This window comes from Antennarius striatus, chromosome 23 (assembly GCF_040054535.1).
Source record: "Antennarius striatus isolate MH-2024 chromosome 23, ASM4005453v1, whole genome shotgun sequence".
Taxonomy (NCBI): Eukaryota; Metazoa; Chordata; class Actinopteri; order Lophiiformes; family Antennariidae; genus Antennarius; species Antennarius striatus.
The window spans coordinates 2,821,308-2,841,036 of NC_090798.1; the positions used below are offsets into that span (position 1 = coordinate 2,821,308).

Below are 19,729 nucleotides of genomic sequence, written 5' to 3' on the forward strand. Positions count from 1 at the left end.
ATTGATGCTACCAACATTTCCACGTATTCATAAATTGGAGGGTTACAGAAGATGGATCAGAATTATATGAATGGATGCATTTTATGTGAAACTCCACAGGTTGTTTTTATCTGCCAGCATTACTAGTTTGAATTCTAACACCTGGATACTGAATGACAAAAACACACAACACCACAGTGAACATGGTGATGATGAACTGGTTGGGAGAGATTTGGGTAAGCAGTAATTTAACTTTAATCAAAATCGGTTTTATGAACATTTTCATGAAAAGAGAGATACAGACAACCATGAGAGTGGAAATGAGTTTATTTTTCTAAAATGATCTTGTTCAGGCTATGATTCAAATGGATAAATAGATAAACATACAGAACAGTACAGTAGATATATATCTGGGCTTCAGACAGCCCACATTGATTCTTGTCCAAGTATTGTATTTTCTACTTATATATCATAAATTCAGGAGTGAACTTTTGCTCTTCTGTGTTAATTTTCACACTTTTTTTCCTGTCCACTGGTGTCTGATGATAAAAAACACACAATGAGAAAAACATAACACACAAATCCGTATCTGCTAATATCAGCTATCGTTATGTGCTTTGAGTAAAATAAATACTAATCATATACACTGTATGTTTACCTGTTCTTGTTTGTTGTGTTTCGAGCTTCAATGACCTCCAGAGGAGATTGAAGTCTGTAAAACCCCGAGAGCGGAGAGCCGCTTCCAGCTACAAGGAGGGAATAAAGGAAGTTGGAAATGGGGAGAACTGTTTTTCTGCTGATCAAAAAATATTTCAATGCAGTCAAATAAACTGTACCTGCTCCAGGACTTTATTGTTATTGGTGGGATCTCTGAGGTCAGATGCAGTCAGCATTCGGAGCTTCACTGTGGTCTCCTTTCGACTTGCTGAAAAACATCATCACTTTCTGGTAAGACATCTTTATTAAAGGCTGATAACATGTAATTAAGTTCAAGATCTCACCTTGACAGATGAATCCATGTTCCTCGTTACAGTTGGTGTCTTTCCAGGTCCCTTCAGGCGTTACGATCGCACACGCCTCATTGTTGTTTCTATTGTCGGGTTGATTTGGTCCCCAGTGTGTGAAGTTGTAGATGTTCCCATCTATCCATTTCCAGTTGTCTCTGCGCAGGCCGATCCAGGCCTCGTCCACGGGTTTTCCCTGGAGGACGTCCATCACATTCTGGTTGTCATTGGAGTTCAGCACTGTGGCTATATATTTGTGCTGCTCCTTACAGTAGCGTTCAGCTTCAGCATAATTCTTCTCCTGGAACGACAACCTATGACCTGTGTCTTTAAATGCAGACAATATGTAAATGATAGATTTAAACAACACATGAAAAAATAAAATTTTCTTTACTTCTTTTTCTCCTTTTAGCTTTTCACTTCAGGGGTCGCCACAGCGAATCAGTTGCCTCCATCTAACCCTGTCTTCTGCATCCTCTTCTCTCACACCAACTACCTTCATCGATTTCTAACGTTTATGAACCCTCGTGCTTGTACTGTACGTGGCACCACGTCGACGTCGTCAGACACAGCTCACCTGTGAAACAAATGAACGGCATCTTGATTCCGCACTGCCGGTCCTTCCAAAAGCCTTGTTTCGTCATGGAAACGCAGTGTTCCTTTGATCCCGCGTTGTCTGGCTGACCATCTTTCCAATTTCTGAAGTCCTGCAAATTTGCTTGAGTTGTCCACTTCCAGCTGTCGATGTCATCATACAGACCGATCCACAAGGTCACAGGCATGAAACCATTATTGTGGTTGATTTCATCAACCTCCTCCATATTAAATACGGTGGCCAGTTCGCTGAAATGTCCTTGGCAGAAATGTTGAGCTTCAGTCCAGGACTTTTTCAAACTAGAGACAACGGCTAATTTATGGTAGAGAGCTACGAAGTGAAAAACAAGTAAACACAGATCCTGTGAGGATTGAAATATGCTTATATGCTATATAGATTATATGACATAATCTAATATTCTTACTTTATATGGGCTTTGATAACAGTAGTTACCTGTCAGATGTAGAATTTACCCATAAACATTTTGTTTATAACATAGGAAACTACCCAACATATTCAATTACTTAAATTTTAATGCCTGATAATATTTTCATAGTAGTAGTAGTATTAGTAGAGAATGAAACGCTCCAGCTGTCCTTATATTTGTTACTTCATGCACAAAATATTAAAAATCAATTGGTGGTTAGTAACTCGACCGATTGGAAAACTTTCTTACCTGTCTGGTGTGTGAGTTTCACCACACTACAGAGTGTCCCTGTAAAGAGAAAAAAAAACAATCTACCGCCAAAGTTCAAGAAAATAAGACCTGTGTATCAGAATTAAATACTGATGAGAGAACAAACCAAAGAAAAGTAGTTTCTTTAAATTTCCATCCATAGCCTGAAGCCGTTTGACAAATTCTGCACCTATATGACCCAAAATAAATGAATTAAAAGACACAGAGCGACACAAACGGTGTGTTACTTCTCTAGATGTTGTCTTACCTCTTATCTCGGAAAGTTTGATCAAACATCTCCTTCCCACTCATCAAGTTTTGTTACTAAATGATCCGTGACCCAGTGAGTTGCTGTGTGTTTGGTCAGCGCTGCTGCACCTCAAGGATTAGAGTTCACAATGTCTGGACAAGAGATTTGGTTACAGCAGATTAATGGTTTTGTTTTTGTTCCTTTATTTCTTTTTCGTAGGGACGGTTTGACCCCAAATGATTTGGTTTGTTGTGAAAAAGTCTATGAGCTGTGTCTCTTGTCCCACAGCCCCATTCCTTCATAGTCCATTATCAGAAATCAATTTCATTTTAATTAGAAAACAATTTCATTTTAAATTCAAGAAAAAGTCTTCATTTACACCAGAACGCTTTATCCAGAAAAGGAAAGACGTGTTAATGCTGGACGCAAATTATGTGATGGCATCCCTACACAATATGAAATCATTACAAATATATGATTTTATGAAGGTGATAACAAAATAAATGACCATTGTTCTCATCTCTGTTGTTGATCGACTGTAATAGGGAAGGTATCTTCCCTATTTCTGCAATAGGGAAGATAATAATAATGATTTTATTTCTCCTAACACTAGTCCACAGGTTAGTTTTATCTGCCCGCATTACTAGTTTGAATTTCTAAATTTGTATACCTCACGACAAAAACACCGCAGAGAACATGGTGATGATGAACTGGTTGGGAGAGATTTGGGTAAGAAGTGATTAAACTTTATTCACAATCGGTTTTAGGAACATTTTCATGGATAACGAGAGATACAAATGTCTGCCCTTGAATTCAATATTTCCAGATCGACTACACAACAAAACCTATTTGGATGGACTCAATCTCACAGTTTTTCCCAGTTTTTGACCATCATGCTGAGCTAAACAGGTTGCAGCTTCGTATTCAACGACCATGAGAGTGTAATTTAGTGTATTTTTCTAAAACGATCTTATTCAGGTTATGATTCAAATGGATAAATATATAGACATGCAGAGCAATACAGTACATATATAAAATTTGGCTTCAGACAGCTCACATTTATTCTAGTCCAAGTATTGTATTTCCTACTTACAACATATATATTCAGGACTGAACATTTGCTTCATACATTTGCACTTCTATGTTAGCTTTCACACATGGTTCTCCTATACTAAATCCTACACAAGCTCTTTTCATTGGATGTAACTTGGCAACAAGAGTAAAGGCTAAAACCTGGAGTACCCGTCAAAACAGTAGAAACAAAGGTGTGAAATCCAACAAACCAATGAGTTACATAATCTAGAACACCAACCAATGCTCATCACTGACTACTTCTTACGATGAAAATCTCATTTCTTGTTTGTCTTTTTTTCCTCTTCACATGGTTCTGTCACACATAATGAGAGAAACACAATACACAAGTCCATATCTGTTATTATCAGCTATTGTTATGTGCTTAGAATAGAATAAATACTAATCATATATATGTTTACCTGTCCTTGTTTGTTGCGGTTCGAGCTTTAATGACCTCCAGAGAAGACTGAAGTCTGTAAAACCCAGAGAGCGGAGAGCCGCTTCCAGCTACAAGGAGGGAATAAAGGAAATGGGGAGAAATGTTTTTTCTGCTGATTGGTAGAAAAATGAACTATTTCAATGCAGTCTAATAAACTGTACCTGCTCCAGGACTTTATTGGCATTGGTGGGATCTCTGAGGTCAGATGCAGTCAGCATTCGGAGCTTCACTGAGGTCTCCTTTCGATTTTCTGAAAAACATCATCACTTTCTAGTAAGACATCTATATTAAAGGCTTATAACATGTAATTATGTTAAATTAATGAGTCACAATGATTTTCTGGTAGATCCTCTAATAGGAAACTCATTACAGCTTTTGATTGAAGGACATGTAAAATATGTTGCTAGCAGTTAATTTGCAGATCCAGATTTTAATGTGGAAACAAACATTGTGTGATGCTATAAAACTTAGTGTTGTCCACAAACCTTCGGTGGTTTCATTCGGTGGAGTCACTTCTGTGAACTCTGATTGAAAAAGAAAAGGAAAGTTTAAATAATGCAACATGAAAGAACAACTAATAGTTTATGTCACTGTTACAGTTTTCAGATTAATCAATGGCTGATTGATTACAAATTGAAATAGCGTTACAGTCCTAATATAAATCTAAAATCGGAATATAAAAGAACATGTGTGTAATCTCACCTTGACAGATAAATCCATGTTCCTCGTTACATTTGGTGTCGTTCCAGGTCCCTTCAGGCGTTACGATCGCACACGCCTCATTGTTGTTTCTATTGTCGGGTTGATTTGGTCCCCAGTGTCTGAAGAGGGAGTTGCTGTCATCTATCCATTTCCAGTTGTCTCTGCGCAGGCCGATCCAGGCCTCCTGGTAGGTTTGGTATGCCTGCATGATGGCCAGCACGTCCTGGTTGTCATCAGAGTTTAGTATTGTGGCCATATACGTGTGGTGCTCCTTACAGTAGATGGAAGCTTCAGGATGAGGCTTCTCCTCGGTCACCATCATATAACCTGTGCCTGTGACATTTAAACAACAAAGCAAAATATAAAATATAAATATAAAAAACAAAATGTGTGTGGTGATAATATACCTAACATACTAAATATCTAATAAATCTTTTTATATATAAAATACTAGAGTATATATTCAAATGTAGGCTTAACTGTAAAAAATTTTACCATCTTTTTGATCTCATCTCTCTCTCTTCATGCTACTTTGTCTTTTTCTGTCGAAAAACTGACCAAACATTCAATTAATACAAGATATAACATTAACAAGATTGTCTATGCGGTTATTGTATTTAATGCAGTCAGCCGGTAACAGACTTAACATCATTCTGACCTCGCTCTCACCTGAAAAAAATACCAAAAAGTCATCCATCTCTGTAAAAAAGATGTTCCGAGTGAAGGTGCTGCTACTATTACTCAAATACCAGCCTAAATCCAGCATGATAAGACACAATGAAGTGTGGAGGCACAGTGGACAGTGTATATCTGTTTATATTTGAAATAAGGTTCTAAAACCCCATACTTATTTAATATAGTTGAGAATTGGTAATCTGATAGTCAACATTTTTGTTTTCCAGTAATCGTTTCTGCTGCTTCCTCTCCAGACCAACTTGATGTGTGTGATTTGGGATTTTAAAAACACAAATGCTGTGTTTTCATGCTTGTATGTGAATTCATGTCGACGTGGTCAAACACAGCTCACCTGTGTAACAAATGAACGGCATCACCAGTCCGCACTGCCTGTCCTTCCAAAAGCCTTGTGTCGTCATGACGACGCAATGTTCGTTTGATTCCTCGTTGTCTGGTTCACCATCTTCCCAATTTCCGAAGTCCAGCAACATTGCTTCGGTTGTCCACGTCCAGCTGTCGATGGGATCATACAGACCGATCCACAAGGTCTCGGGCATGTCTTCATTATTGCTGTTGATGCCATCGACCTCCTCCATATTAAAGACGGTGGCCAGTTCGCTGTAATGGGCTTTACAGAATTCCTGAGCTTCAGTCCAGGTCTTTTTCAAACCACTGATAGATAAGAATTCATGCAAAACAGGGATGTCGCCTATGAGGTGAAAAACAAGTAAACACAGATCCTGTGAGGATTGAAATATGCTTTCCTTTTGTTAGGTTGACATAAGTTGTTATATGTTAATGCCTAAATTAAATTTCCATAGTAGTAGTATTAGTAGACTATGAAACACTCCAGCTGTCCTTATATTTGTTACTTCATGTACAAATTATGAAAAATCAACCAGTGGTTAATAACTAGAGAGATAGGAAAACTTTCTTACCTGTCTGGTGTGTGAGTTTCATCACACTACAGAGTGTCCCTGTAAAGAGAAAAAAAAAATCAATCTACCATCAAAGTTTAGAAAAATAAGACCTGTGTATTAGAACGAAGTACTGATGAGAGAACAAACCAAAGAACAGTAGTTTCTTCAAATTTCCATCCATAGCCTGCAGCAGTTTGACAAATTCTGCACCTATATGACCTGATATAAGTGAAATAAAAGACACAGAGCTGCACAAACTGTGTTAGTTTTGTAAATACTGTCTTCCGTCCTGTCTTGGAAAGTTTGATCAAACATCTCCTTCCCACTCATCAAGTTTGGTTACTCAATGATCCGTGACCCAGTGAGTTGCTGTGTGTTTGGTCAGCGCTGCTGCACCTCAAGGATTAGAGTTCACAATGTCTGGACAAGAGATTTGGTTACAGTTGATTAATGGTTTTGTTTTTGTTCCTTTATTTCTTTTTGTAGGCACGGTTTCACTCCAAATGATTTGGTTTGTTCTGGAAAGACCTAACTTTTAAAAATCAAACCACCATCAGAACACGCCTTCATGTTTCCTGGATGATGACTGCATGTGACTGATTTTTAAGTCGCTGTAGATCCGATCATGAAGTCATACATTTGGACATGTTAACTCCGGTCAGAGAGTGTGTTTTATAATAGAGAATAAAACTATTTTGCATAGCATTTCCTTGTTGTGCCACAGTTTTGTTTTATTTTAACCAAATATGAAGAATTAACAGGGAAAAAGTGACAATAGCATAATGTAGAAGACTCGAAAAACGTGATTTAAAAAAAATCAATCAAAGATCAGATTTATGCTCTATTTTAATGAATTCTACATGATGAGAAAAGACTTTCAGGATGAGAATCAAACAAACATCTTTCTAGTCTCCACTGCCCTGAGGCTGATTTACCTGGGAGGTTATCAGCAGTCAAACTAAAGGCTGTATTGACATAAGATTATATAATGTTACAAATGTCCTAACAACCAGGTAACTGAGATGAACCAGTGAACAGCTTTTGCCCAGCGCCAAACTGGCACATTCTAAATGACTTATTCACATTTAGCACATTAGGTATTTACAGTTATAGGAGTGCAGTAGTTTGAGTTTCTGGTTGCAAATTGTGGTTGTGGATCTTCATCCTCTTCTGGCAGCTGGAGGATAAAATAGCTCAGGAGTCCATCTGTGCAGAGCTGAAAGTTTGTGAAGAACAGAGCTTTCAGAAAAGCAGCCACATAGTGATCCGCTGACTCCTCAGCAACGTTCGAAGCAATGATCAGGCAATGAAGAACAAAACTCGGGATGAAGATAACCAGAAATGTGAACATGGAGACACATACAAACTGTTTCTTCTTCTTTGTGGCAGAGGGGGACCTGGTTGATTTCCTAGATTGAAATAGAATACTCAAAGCCGAGATAAAGATGATGAATACCAGCCCAAATATGTAAGCCACGTTGATGTATACATATAATGGGATTAAAACAAAGAGAAAAACAATTATTGCGACCCAGAACGAGTGCTGTTTGGATCCTGATAGTATCTCAGAGTTGCACAGGTGAAGAATGGACACCAGGGCACAATTGAGATGTAAGAACTGGCCCAACCATCTTGACAGGAACCACACTACAAAGGCGTTGATATAGGTGTCTGACATGCCATAGGGGTGTACGACAAGACCGATGCCTAAGATGATTCCTGCGATTACATTTACAACATCGACAATGAAAAGTGCCAGAAGACAGTTGTGGGCTCTTTGAACACCGCTGATGCTGTCCGTCCAGGCTGAGCAGGACTCAATGATGCTCCTTTTGAAAACCTTGAGATTGCAGCGCTGAGACCAGATGACCCAGATGAAGACAGCCATGGCGAGCAGGGTGGGGCCAAAGAGAAATCCTGCAGCCAAATACAGGTTTCCCACAAACCCCATTCTGCTGTTAAGATTCAGAGGGCTCACCATGATGTGACCGTTGGCAATTTTCTGAGCCTGTCAGAGAAGAAGTCACAGTATAAATTTATTGTTCTCCAATCTCTCCATCACACATATCCTCAGAACTCTTTAAATGTGACCATATGACATTTTAGATGAGATACAAGACATGATGTGAGAATCATTTAACTCATATTTGTTTGGCAAAGTTTTTTTTTTTTATGCTGGATGCCCTTCCTGCCCCAACCCTCTGCATTTAAATGCATTTTTCCGAATCGCAGTTGATTACTGACGAAAAATATATCTCACAACACTGGTGATTATTTTGCCCTCTCGTTGAGGGGTGTAACAGTTCCAAGCCTAGATTTTTTTTAAAAAATTATTACTTTTTTTTTTTTTAAATTATTTAAAAAAATTTCACTTGGGCGTCAATTTGTTACGCCCCTCAATAAGGGGGTGAAATAATCTCAAGTGTGACGAGTGATACTTCTCATCAGTAATCAACTTTACTTCCATGCGGAAAAATCACCGCAAATCTCCTCAGTATACAGATCAAGACCTGAGTAATCGATCTCAGACGATCGGATCAAGACAACACTGTCAATCAACGATAAAGTTGTTGGTAGCCTTCTAATAACGAATCAAATTAACAATTTTTTTTTAACGTTTTAACTTATTTAACATATTGTGAATTCATAATATTTTAACACATTTCAAAACACATTCTTAATGTTCTCATAACTAAGCAAATGTGCTCTACGACCGACCTGCATCCCCGGATAATGTGTGACAGAAGAGGAAAAAATGGACCAGAAAAGAATGAATTAAATCCTACCTGTAATTTTTTCAGTATTTATTTGGAAGTTGATTTATCGTTTATAAAACTAAACCCCAATGGCATCAATTACTTGTATTTATAAAATGCAAGCATACTTGCCTGGTTGAGTGTTGACTGACTTGCTGTTGACTCCTGACTGACTTCCTTTGGCTACATTTATGAATGTACAGTAACCTGTAAAACTACTGAACACACCTTTTATTTCCTGCTGATTTAGTTTGGTAGATTATAAACTAATCCTCTGAATAGTTTTTATTCTGAAGTGAACAATGCTGATTCTACTTTAAAGGCAAATGTGACCAAAATCTTACTTAAATTACTAGTTAACAAAAAGGTTAAATTAAACCTGCAAGGACTCAAAAAGTCCTGATACAAAGGAGTTAGAAACTTGTGAATTGTTCTGGATCATATGACCTCAACTATATAAAATACTGTAATCATCACTTTGTTTTATTGAAGCTCATGACACATTAAAGGAAGAAAATGTGACCGACATTTAACCTTGCATCACGTTAAGAACCCTCTAGCATGTTGAAATAACATTTAGGTGCAAAGGAAGAAATTTTAAGATCAAAATAAAAGTGAATTTTCAACATTTGTAGGCACCTTTCTGCCCCTCTGTATTGTAGTTACTTCTAAAACTTTGTGACCCCTGATTTTGTATGGCAAACGTTTTATAATTTTACAATCAAATGATTTCCAGTGGTCAATCCCAGCACAGTATAAAATATTCATCACTACACCACTGCTGCTTCTTCAAGCGCACAAGTACAACCAAGACTTATACATATTGGACAGATCAGGTGGAAGAACGAACAGACAATTCTAAACAGCAGTTCCTTTTAATTTTATTACAAAAAAACAGGAATTTCAGAATTAACAGTACAACAACAGATCTACTCAGAATGAAAAAGGGAAAAGAGAGGACAAGTGTGTGTGTCTGTGTGTATGAGACAAGTGTGTTTTGCATTTACAAACCCTATTTTTAAAAAAAAAAAAAAAAAAAGGGAAAGAAATAAGTAAATGTTTCTGCTCCCTCATTAGCACAATAAAACACTTGGAGAGAAAAGAGGGAAGAAGACGAGGATGAGGAGGATATGATTGGGGTGAATCAGAAGTTTTTTTTTATACAAAACACTTGGCAGAGGATTTGTCAAGTCTTATTATCCATTTAGTTAAGAAATTCATCTTTTTCTCTCTTTTTAAACAGAACATAAACAAAGCTTGTAATAAAAACCCATTTAAACACACATGCACACACACACACACAAACATGAAACCCTAATAAGATGGAGACGGGAGGTGGAAACTAAAGAGTGAGAGGGGAAGAGTCAGGTGACCGTCCTGCCGGTTCTCCCTCACCCTTCTACGACTCTTCACGGACCGACACGAAAAGAAGGGGCTTCTACGTCTATATACATGTGTGTGTGTGTGTGTGTGCGTGTAGGGGGGTGTGTAAGTGTGAAAGTGTATGAAGAGCCGATTTGGGGAGGGGGCGGGGCAAGTCAGGGGGTCAAATAGGCTTGGCAGTGTGTGAGAATGTGTGTGACATTTAGGACCGCCGCTTCTTCTTCCTGGGCGGGGCTGATGACCGCACCTTCCTCTTCTTACTGGTGGAGGTGTCTTCGTCCTCGTAGTGGCTCTCTCTGTCCGCTAGAGGGCGACACCGGGCGGAAACAGGCGTTCAGAGGGAAATAAAGGGAACAAAGTTACCCTTTGCAGAAAGACGACTTTCAATTCAAATCGATCTGATTTGCTGCTACGTAGCAAATTAGCAATGCTAAAGCTAGACTCATATTAAGCACTGGACTAAAACGGGACTGATTATTAGGAGTCACTGTTTCCCTTTGTGTGATGATGATGATGATGATTCTACGTCCAGACACAAACCTTTCCTGGCTTCCTCCTCCAGCTCGTCCCAGTCTTTGCCGCTCTCCTCCTCGCTGCCGACCGACGCGCTGTAATCTAAGAAAGCAGGCAGACAGTGAGACGGACGGTAAGGTGAGGAAGACAACCATCGTGAGTTCCATTCACGTCAAACATCATCCGTATCTTCTCCATCCGTCACGCGAATCACAACAAAACCGCACCAGAGTCCTCCGTTTCCGAGTCGTAGTCCTCGTCACTGTCTTCCTCCTCCTCCTCCTCTTCGTCTGCAGATGGGTTGAAGGTTTCGTCTTCCATTTCTGACTCTGAATCTTCTTCCCCACCGCTTCCCTGAGATGAAGGAAAGCAGATTTGATTTGAAATTTGCTGTAAAGACATTTCAATCTGTGGGTCTGATAAACCGTGACGGACGCACCTCGCTCTCTGGATCCAAGAAAGACCAGCCTCCCTGCTCGAAGAAACCCTCGGGATCGTCCACGATGGTCTTCATGATCTTGGTCCAGTTGAGAGACTGGACTCCTTCCGTGTATTTGATGTCGCACGAGCTGAAGAACGAGACAGAAAACATTTCGTCACACGAAAAGCGAGTTGGTTTTTGATTGTAGAGACATCCGTGTTCGTCCTCCCTACTTGAGCCACTCCTTGATGGGATCGAGGGAGTTGACAGGAACGGCGTTTATCATGGTGACCTTCTTGTTGTAGTCCTTGTAGACAATGACCACGTCAAAGTTCTTTAGGTGGAACTGCACGCGCTCGAAGTGGACCAGCTCCACCTCGTCGAGCGTCACCACGAACGGTGGCTGAAAGAAAGACCCCAGATTTTTTGTTGTTGTTCTTTTTAACAAAAACCAGTAGAAAACTTGTCATCACGACAAAAACACCCAAATGAATAAATCATGTGCTTTTTATTTTGGGGTGATGTCCTCAGCTTGTTCACCTACCCATTCAGTAACATTGACGAGGGAACTGGACGTCGGTTGTAGCAGACAGGTGCTCCTGTAGGGGGCGCCCTGGAACCTATAAAGCAAAGACAGTAAGTCCACACGCTGCCGTGTTTTTCCCCCCATCCCATCCTGATCCCTCCGCGCTGGTGATGTCAGCGTTCACTCACCCCAGATCTCTGAAGGGAACCTCGAACTCCAGCTCCTCTTTGGTGAGCGTCTCCACCTTCTCGATGAAGTTCTTGAAGGCCGACTTCAGCTTGTGCCTCATCTCCCGCTCCATCTGCTCGGCGTACAGGTCGTCCCGGTCGTGCATGTGTTGGTGTTTGCCCAAGTCTGTGGTGATCTCGCCGACCTCCGTGTAGAACTGGACGTCTGTGTGGCGCCGTTTACCGAACATGATGGCGTTCTAGAGCAAAAATTCAACATCGCGATAAAACATCAAAACCAAAAAAAACAAACCAAAAACAGCCGAGTTTAAAAAGGGAAAATAAATTGTACAAATAACATTTAACTACAAAAAACACAACAAAAATGACAAGACACACGACACATAATGCCTCCTTTCTCGCAGGAATGGATGAGAAATTTCTGAGATCTGAACCAAAAAGGTAAATGTGGGTATCCCTGACGTGTGTGTGGTCGTCTGGCGCCGGCGTACCTTAAGGTGGAAGTGCAGTACGATGATCATCTCCCCGTCACATGGCTGGAAGATGGCGTGTTTAATGTTATTGTAAAGAATGTCTACTTTGTCGCCGCGGACAGACGTGAAGCGGAAACCTGCGAGGGAACAGAAACACCGCAGGTAAATACAAACAGGTGAACCGATCCCAGCGAGGATGGGATGTTCGCCTCCTTTCCCCACCGTTCGTGTGCGCCTCCAGCGAACCCTGCATCCTCTTCTGTGCAATGTTGGGTCTGATGTAGAGGTCTTTGAGTTTGGGGTTGCTGCGGTTGAGGTTGATGACCAGCGAGTCCTGCTTGACGATGCCCTCCTTCTCCTTCTCCTCGGCCTCTCGCGTCTTGTAGCGCTTCTGTACCTCTTTGATGATGCGGAACGCGTTCTGCAGGTTGGTGGAGGGCACAGACGTGTCGCCGGGAGCCTTCAGGTTGGACGCCCGGTATGTGCTGGGTGGGAACACGATACAGGGACAAAAGATGGAAAATTGTGGCCAAGGATAATGACGATTCACGTCAGGAAAAAAAAAAAGAAATGATAAGAGGATTTCAAAAGATAAAAAGGAGAAAATCTGACTCACATTTCTTTAACAAACGTAGCGTCGGGGTTGGGGAAGATGTTTCCCTCCTGCCGTCCCAGATAAGTTCCGGGGACGTAGAAGTTGATCCTCAGGTAGGTGTAGTCTCCTTCAACAGACATGCTGATGTTCTGGAAAGGGAAAGGCAACAGAAGTCACAACCTCGCGTCAGGTTTTTCGATCTTGTCTTCTACAGTCAGCCGCTCCGGGCGTACCTTGATGGTGGCGATGTGGAACGGCGTGGCGATACCAAAAACTGGCATGATGACGGTCTCGTACTTTTTGTCGATGAAGATCTTCATTTCTCTGATTTCTTTTTCTCTGGGCATCTGGGAGACGTTTTTGTAGGATACGTTAGATTTTCTGGCCCTGAAAGAAAAGAAGCAGACAATCACTTTAGGGTTACTTTTCTTCCGGGGGGGGGGATCCTTCGGACCGGGCCTTAAGAAAAGGTTTTTTACACTCACTTCTGGATCTGCTGCTCTCCTTTCTGCTCCGTCAGACGACGCTTTGCTTCTTCGTTCAGATGATCGGCCAGCTCCTTCTGGTGGGCTCTCCTCTTCTCCTCTGCCGTCATCTCATTCTGCGTTCAACAACATCACAGAACTGAGAGATCGCACACAAAAAAACCCACACGCGACACACATGATCTGAGGCCTGTACCATAAAGCTTGATGAACCTAGCCGGGCTTCCTCTTACTTATCTGGCTTCACTTACCGAGACATCCGCCCTCCGGATTTTCGGTACCATAAAGCCGGCTATCAACTCACTAATTCAATCCAGGCTTGTCCACTCTAGATCTGTGCGCACTCACATAAAAAGGGCGGAGTTTGCTGCATGCGACCAATCGCAAACATGCAACAAACCGGCCCGAGCCGCATATCTCACAACGGAGGAGCAAACAATAATAATTAATAAATACGAGCAATACAAATCAATAATCCAGGCAAAAATCAACACAGTTGCAGCTGCCAAACGGCGCAAGGATCGCTGGCACAAAATCGCCGGCACAAAATCGCCGACTGTGTCAATGCAGAAGTTAGTGCCATTATAATATTACTGCCCCACTATGACTGCACTTGTATATTTGACTACACTAACACTTGTGTGTTCCATAAATGTATGTACCACATTTTTCGTTATGGCCTGTGATCGTAGCCCCCGTGACTTTATGAACAGCTCTACATACTGTGTTCTTCCCGAGGTTTTCAGCATCGCCAACAGAATACATAAAAGTACCTATGAATGAATGAATCAATCAATCCATGATTTACTTAAACAAATAATTGATTAATGGCAGTTTATCTGTGGATTGCTTGTAACCCATCCAACGAGGGATTTAAGGACATCATAATAATTACGAACATCACTAAGAAAATATATTAACTGTGGCAAAAAAACCTCAGTGCAATGCACACTGTCTGCGGGACTGTCAGCGCGTGGTTGGGGTGCGTTACATTACTGATGTAAGGCTCCAGCAGCTGACAGATGCAATGTAACCCCTCTCCCCAAAACCTGCACCTTTCGTACAGTGATTGTTCCAACGGATTACAGCGATCTCTAAATATTCTCTCGCGCCTGAGCGCTCTTCGCACAAGCTGTGCACCAAGATCCACCGGGTTCTCATAAAACGGACAGCCCATTTTCCAAGAGAACTGATTGGTCAGTAGGTGGGGCTGTTATACCTGCTGAGCTCTTATCCTGAACTTATCCTACTCCGGAGCAGGTTAGGTGTTCAGCATAGGTTACCGCGACAACGCAGCCTGATAGAAAGTCAGCCACCTTTAGGGTACCGAAAAGCCAGGGTTAAGCCTGAAGTTATCTCGCTAAGCCGTAATCCAGCTTTATGGTACAGGCCTCTGGTGTTCCAAAGAACAATGGGAAATAAAAAACACACATGCAGAATTAAAAATATGTGTTACAGTTTTAAATGGTTGGGATTGGAGGGAGTAAAATGTAAAAAAAAAAAAAAAAAAAACGCACTCAAAAATCAGGAAAGAAACGAAAAAATGCACGCTTTCCATCGGTATGTTGGCACAACTGAACCAGTTCAGTTTGTGATTTTTTAAGAAATAGTGAATACTTACCTTCCCAAGTAGCTGGTAGAGTACAAAAAAATTCACACTCTTAGTTATTAACACTCCGTCATGGTGGCAAAGTAACACCAATCAGCACGCGCGCGCACACGTCCACCCACACTCACTCTGGTTCTGTCTGCTAGCAGAGCGGCGCTGCGAGCTCCCTTCCCCAGAAGCTCCTCGGCGTCGTCTCCGTCCTCATCGTCATCATCTTCATCGTCGTTCTGGGAAAAACAAATTTATCAAACACCAAGTTGATCTGAAGTGTTCTGCATGTGTAAAGTACGTCTAAGTTTGTTTTATACTGGGATTCTAAGATAGCAGCGACTGTTTGAACGTAATCGTTACTTGACATTGGAATGGAAAAAGGTGAATTAAGCATCTGAATACATTGATTGCGGTTTATTAACGTTAACCTGAAGTGTGGAGACGCCTACCTTCAAGAAGATTCCCACATTTTTTATCTTTTTCTTCACTGGTGTGAGTATCGTGGCAGCTTCTTCCTGTTACAGAAACATTTAGGTTGGAATGAATGTATTTTGATCAGATTCTGATCAGATTAGAACTGAAAAGCTCTTATTTACAAGCTGCATTGAACGCGACTCGCCTCATTGATCTGTACAGAGTCACCAATAAACAAGGCGTATTTCTTCTGCTCCTCTTTCTTGCCTTCCTTATTGACGAGGTCAGCGAACCCTAAACTGATGCTCAACACCATCCCTGGAGGACAAGAGGACGAAAACAGGCTCTGATTAAAAAGGTTTTTCTCTGAAATATTTATATGATGCGCACACGTCTCCAGCGTCTCACCTTTTTTCAGTTTGTACTGATTTTTGGCGTTCAGAACCAAAGATCCTTCTCTGAACTCGATTCCCATCGCGAAACTACGAAGTAAAAAACAAAACAAAAAGTATGAGCCGCAAAATATATGTGGTGATAGTAATGAGGGTATTTGTGAGCAATTACCCGAGGTTTTTGGTTAGCTTTGCTACAAGGTCTGCCTTCTCCTTCTTCACAAACTCTAGAACGGCGTTGTAGGCATCACATATTTTTACACCTGTAAGGAAACGGAAGGAAGATTAAAGTCCGCAGCAAATATTACTTCCCTTTTTCCTTTAACAGTTGCCTTACTGTTTGAGAAACAACACTAACGTCACACGATCGAATCATCAAACATCCCACGTTCCCAGGGAGCTCCTGAACCCACCATGTTTGAGCTGTTTGAGCAGCTCCTCTTCCACCTGCAGCAGGAAGTTGTAGTTGTCCTGCATTTCCTGAGGGGGGTCCACCATGAGGGTGCGCACGAGGTTGGAGCAGTACGACTTGTAGCGGATCCCCATGGCACAGGTGATGGCGCCGAAGTGCATGTGATTCTTATCGCTGGAACGAAACAAACCATCAGGGGAAATCGGTTTTTAACAAAATGATGCTCAAGATAAACTCAGTAATTATAAATATTCCCACAAGTTTGGATCCCAAAATGACTTAAAATAAAACCACCGGGAAATTTAAACGTGATCCTGCTGAAGTTACCTGACGACGCTGAATTTGAGGCTGTAGTTCCCTCCACTCTGGATAATGGGTGGATAACACATCTCCACTGTGGTAGGGTCGGCGCCGCCCAGGTACTTCTTCTCCTCGATGGCCTTCTCAACCGACTCGGCCAGCTTGCTGTGGCGCACTTTCTGTATGGTGGAGGCGGAATGAGATTGCTGGTCAACATCAAATTTATTCAAGATTTAAGATTCTTCTCCTTTTATTTCAACATGACTATAAGGAATTGGCCTTGGGAGCTACTTCATGATTCCAAAGCCACTCAACACCATTTCCATACCACTCCCTGACTTAAATACCCCAATCTACCCTAACATTCACAGTAATCTTGGCTACGTGGGTAAGTTTAGGTGTATTACTGCCCCCTAGTGGCTGTTTCCCATGAACATTGGGAACAGGTTAAAAAGATATTTTCTGACAAAATAATAAATATCAATCGTTTCTAGCTCCGGTTCCCTTTACTCACCTCATCTGCATCAACAATCTCCATCACGCGCTCCTTGAAGAATTTAGAGTAAACCTCGCTGGTGATGGCTGCTGCCTTCTTCATCAGGCCCAGCTCTCCGTCTTCCTTCACTGCCATCGTGTAGGCGACCACGGCACTGATGTCGACCTGCAGGCAAGACGGATAAAAAACATGTAGGACACCTTACAGACCTCCAGACTTGGCAGATTCAGCCAGCTGATCATACCTTCTCCAGCCCCTCAGCCGTGATCGTGTCGTTCCAGCTCTTCATGTACTCTCCAGGGAATTTGTCCTTGCTGAAGACTCCCACCGTCTTGCCTTCCTTGCTGCCTCTAATTGCCTCGATCATCTTGTCAAAGTTGGCTTTGTTGCTCTCATTCTAAGATGCAAACGGACGCTTCAGTCTCATATCGTGAGATGACAAGAAAACAATGTGCGAACGCAGCGTATTTGGGTTTTACTTGTGTTTACCTTTTCTCTGGTGAGCAGTGTGATGGGCGGGACGCCATTGGCGTTCTCGTTGCCTTTTGTTATAGCAACTTGCTTGAGGAAATCCACCTTCTTTTTGCTAGCGAGGAAGATGATTTTGGTGTCGCAAAACACCATGATCGTGTCTGTCAACTCGTAACCAAAGAGCCACGTCTGGGGGGAAGAAATAAGAGTAAAGCATTTGAATAACCAATCTTACTTGGACTCAATCAAAATCCAAAGGAAAGGAACAAACATGTACCAATACAGATTCCACAGACATATAGAATATTTTTACAACACTTACATATTAATTTGAAATGAATCACACATGAGTACAACAAGACTGAGTGAAATTATCACTGATCGCTCCACACTGACCTCGTACCAGGATGTGACCTCACCTGTATGGCTGTGGATTTGGCATACACAATTTCCTCGTCCACTCCCACAGACACCACAATGGCATCGATTTTGCCAAACTCATCTTCTCCTTTCTGGAAAGCACACGGAAACAAAATTTAATGTAATTATTTAATGTCATTTTTTGAAAGATCAGCCACCCGTTCATCCACTGAATTTGAGTGGCTATTCCATTAAAGATCCTAATGAGCCTAGACATTTAGCTGAAGGTTTTATTGGTATCATTAAAAGTAATCTTTTTAAACACTCAAGAGTTCAGCCACATCAGCACCTGATGCTGCATCAGCCAGCAGCACTTACAGGGTCGATGAGTCTCAAAGCAGCTTTGGGTAGAAAAACTCACCAACTAACGTCAAAATTCATCTAGTAAAAAAACGTTTAAGAATTAAAAAGTTCCTACAAGTTCACATTAAACACTTGTGACTTTTTACAAAGTAATCTTCATTGGTTTGAAAGCTCTCCTAACATGTTCTTGGGATGCATGCGTTATCCTTATGCTAATTAGCCTAACATTAGCATATAGCAAAGGTTACCTAGACAGATTGACAGTGACGTTTACGTCTGAGATAAATGTTAAACACTGATATGTGGCAGAAGATTTGTGATCTATCTCTTTATTAATTTTAGCACTGAGTCCAAGACAAGGTTAGCTACTTCGCGAAGAAGTTAGCACGTTTGCAAACTTACTAGCTAGCGGAGTAGCTAACACGGTGAATGGATGGATTGGTGTGCTAACATGAGTTAGCCAGCATGCTACTTATGTCAGATACGAGTTACAGGTGAGGTATATTTCTTTTTAAAGTCAGTTTAAAAGCAAATAATGCTGCTAAAAAAAAAATCGTGTTAGCGGAGGCCTTTCCGAAGCCTCGTAGTCCGCGTTGAGTACGGCCGGGACAAGAGCACCACTCACGCCGACAACAGACTGAACACGCTCGGCTAAATAAACACAACTAGCGTCTCTCGGAAGTCAACTTTCCCCGCTTTATGACCACATAAAGTAGAGGAATTATCCACGCAGCTTCCATTCTTACCTTCCAGTTGGTGTACAATCGCTTGATCCGGCGGTAATACGCTTCCTTGTCCAGGTTTACCGCCATGGCGAGCCGTGTGTCGCTAACTCCGCTCCCGGATTCGCTTCTCGGCAGGCCGGAAGATGAACAGCGTCAGTTGACAATAACGTACTTTCTCCCCCCAAGATGCACAAACCGCTACGAGATGCTGCTGCAGCTTCCCTTATAATTCCACCACAACGGCCTTTTTCCTCAAAGAGGAATCACGTAATAAACTACGCAATAAGATTCATAAGTCATTACCTTCATTAAAATTCGTTAAATTATTAAAATATTGTGTGATGTGGCTTTTCGACGCACTTGCAAGCACGCATACACCAATCGGTTGTAATTAAGTCCTCAACCCCCTCCCTCCTCTTCCTCCGGGGGCCTCTTTTTCCTCTCCCTCCCCTTCGGAGTCTTTGCTTTTATAATAAACACACGTTAGTTAAAACCTTAATGGCGTCAGCGCGACCTCGTAACCTGGTTTGATACAACTGGAA

The 19,729-nt window shown here is 41.5% G+C and overlaps 3 protein-coding genes and 1 long non-coding RNA gene across 4 annotated transcripts; all 4 read right to left on the reverse strand.

Moving 5' to 3' along the window:
- Positions 1-419: 419 nt before the first annotated feature.
- LOC137590224 (C-type lectin lectoxin-Lio3) lies at positions 420-1,586 on the reverse strand. Its single transcript, XM_068307694.1, has 5 exons — positions 1,561-1,586; positions 981-1,310; positions 816-904; positions 638-725; positions 420-518 (listed from the first exon to the last, which is right to left on the reverse strand). The coding sequence occupies exons 1-5, from the start codon at positions 1,580-1,582 to the stop codon at positions 484-486; spliced, it is 564 nt and encodes a 187-aa protein (XP_068163795.1). The 5' UTR covers positions 1,583-1,586; the 3' UTR covers positions 420-483.
- A 1,689-nt stretch (positions 1,587-3,275) lies between these two features.
- On the reverse strand, positions 3,276-4,245 carry LOC137590227 (uncharacterized). Its single transcript, XR_011034326.1, has 3 exons — positions 4,179-4,245; positions 3,998-4,085; positions 3,276-3,891 (listed from the first exon to the last, which is right to left on the reverse strand). It is a non-coding gene; the product is annotated as an uncharacterized lncRNA (long non-coding RNA).
- On the reverse strand, positions 4,244-6,596 carry LOC137590959 (C-type mannose receptor 2-like). Its single transcript, XM_068308821.1, has 6 exons — positions 6,462-6,596; positions 6,333-6,371; positions 5,747-6,103; positions 4,720-5,052; positions 4,503-4,541; positions 4,244-4,311 (listed from the first exon to the last, which is right to left on the reverse strand). The coding sequence occupies exons 1-6, from the start codon at positions 6,493-6,495 to the stop codon at positions 4,244-4,246; spliced, it is 870 nt and encodes a 289-aa protein (XP_068164922.1). The 5' UTR covers positions 6,496-6,596.
- A 2,941-nt stretch (positions 6,597-9,537) lies between these two features.
- On the reverse strand, positions 9,538-19,560 carry supt16h (SPT16 homolog, facilitates chromatin remodeling subunit). The gene is made up of 24 exons (XM_068307664.1): positions 19,209-19,560; positions 18,159-18,251; positions 17,758-17,928; positions 17,513-17,665; positions 17,287-17,433; positions 16,800-16,951; positions 16,474-16,646; positions 16,233-16,323; positions 16,077-16,150; positions 15,874-15,986; positions 15,704-15,769; positions 15,392-15,490; positions 13,655-13,770; positions 13,403-13,556; positions 13,191-13,318; positions 12,797-13,059; positions 12,593-12,711; positions 12,102-12,340; positions 11,932-12,007; positions 11,621-11,790; positions 11,406-11,535; positions 11,194-11,320; positions 10,994-11,068; positions 9,538-10,756 (listed from the first exon to the last, which is right to left on the reverse strand). The coding sequence occupies exons 1-24, from the start codon at positions 19,272-19,274 to the stop codon at positions 10,656-10,658; spliced, it is 3,096 nt and encodes a 1,031-aa protein (XP_068163765.1). The 5' UTR covers positions 19,275-19,560; the 3' UTR covers positions 9,538-10,655.
- Positions 19,561-19,729: the final 169 nt, after the last annotated feature.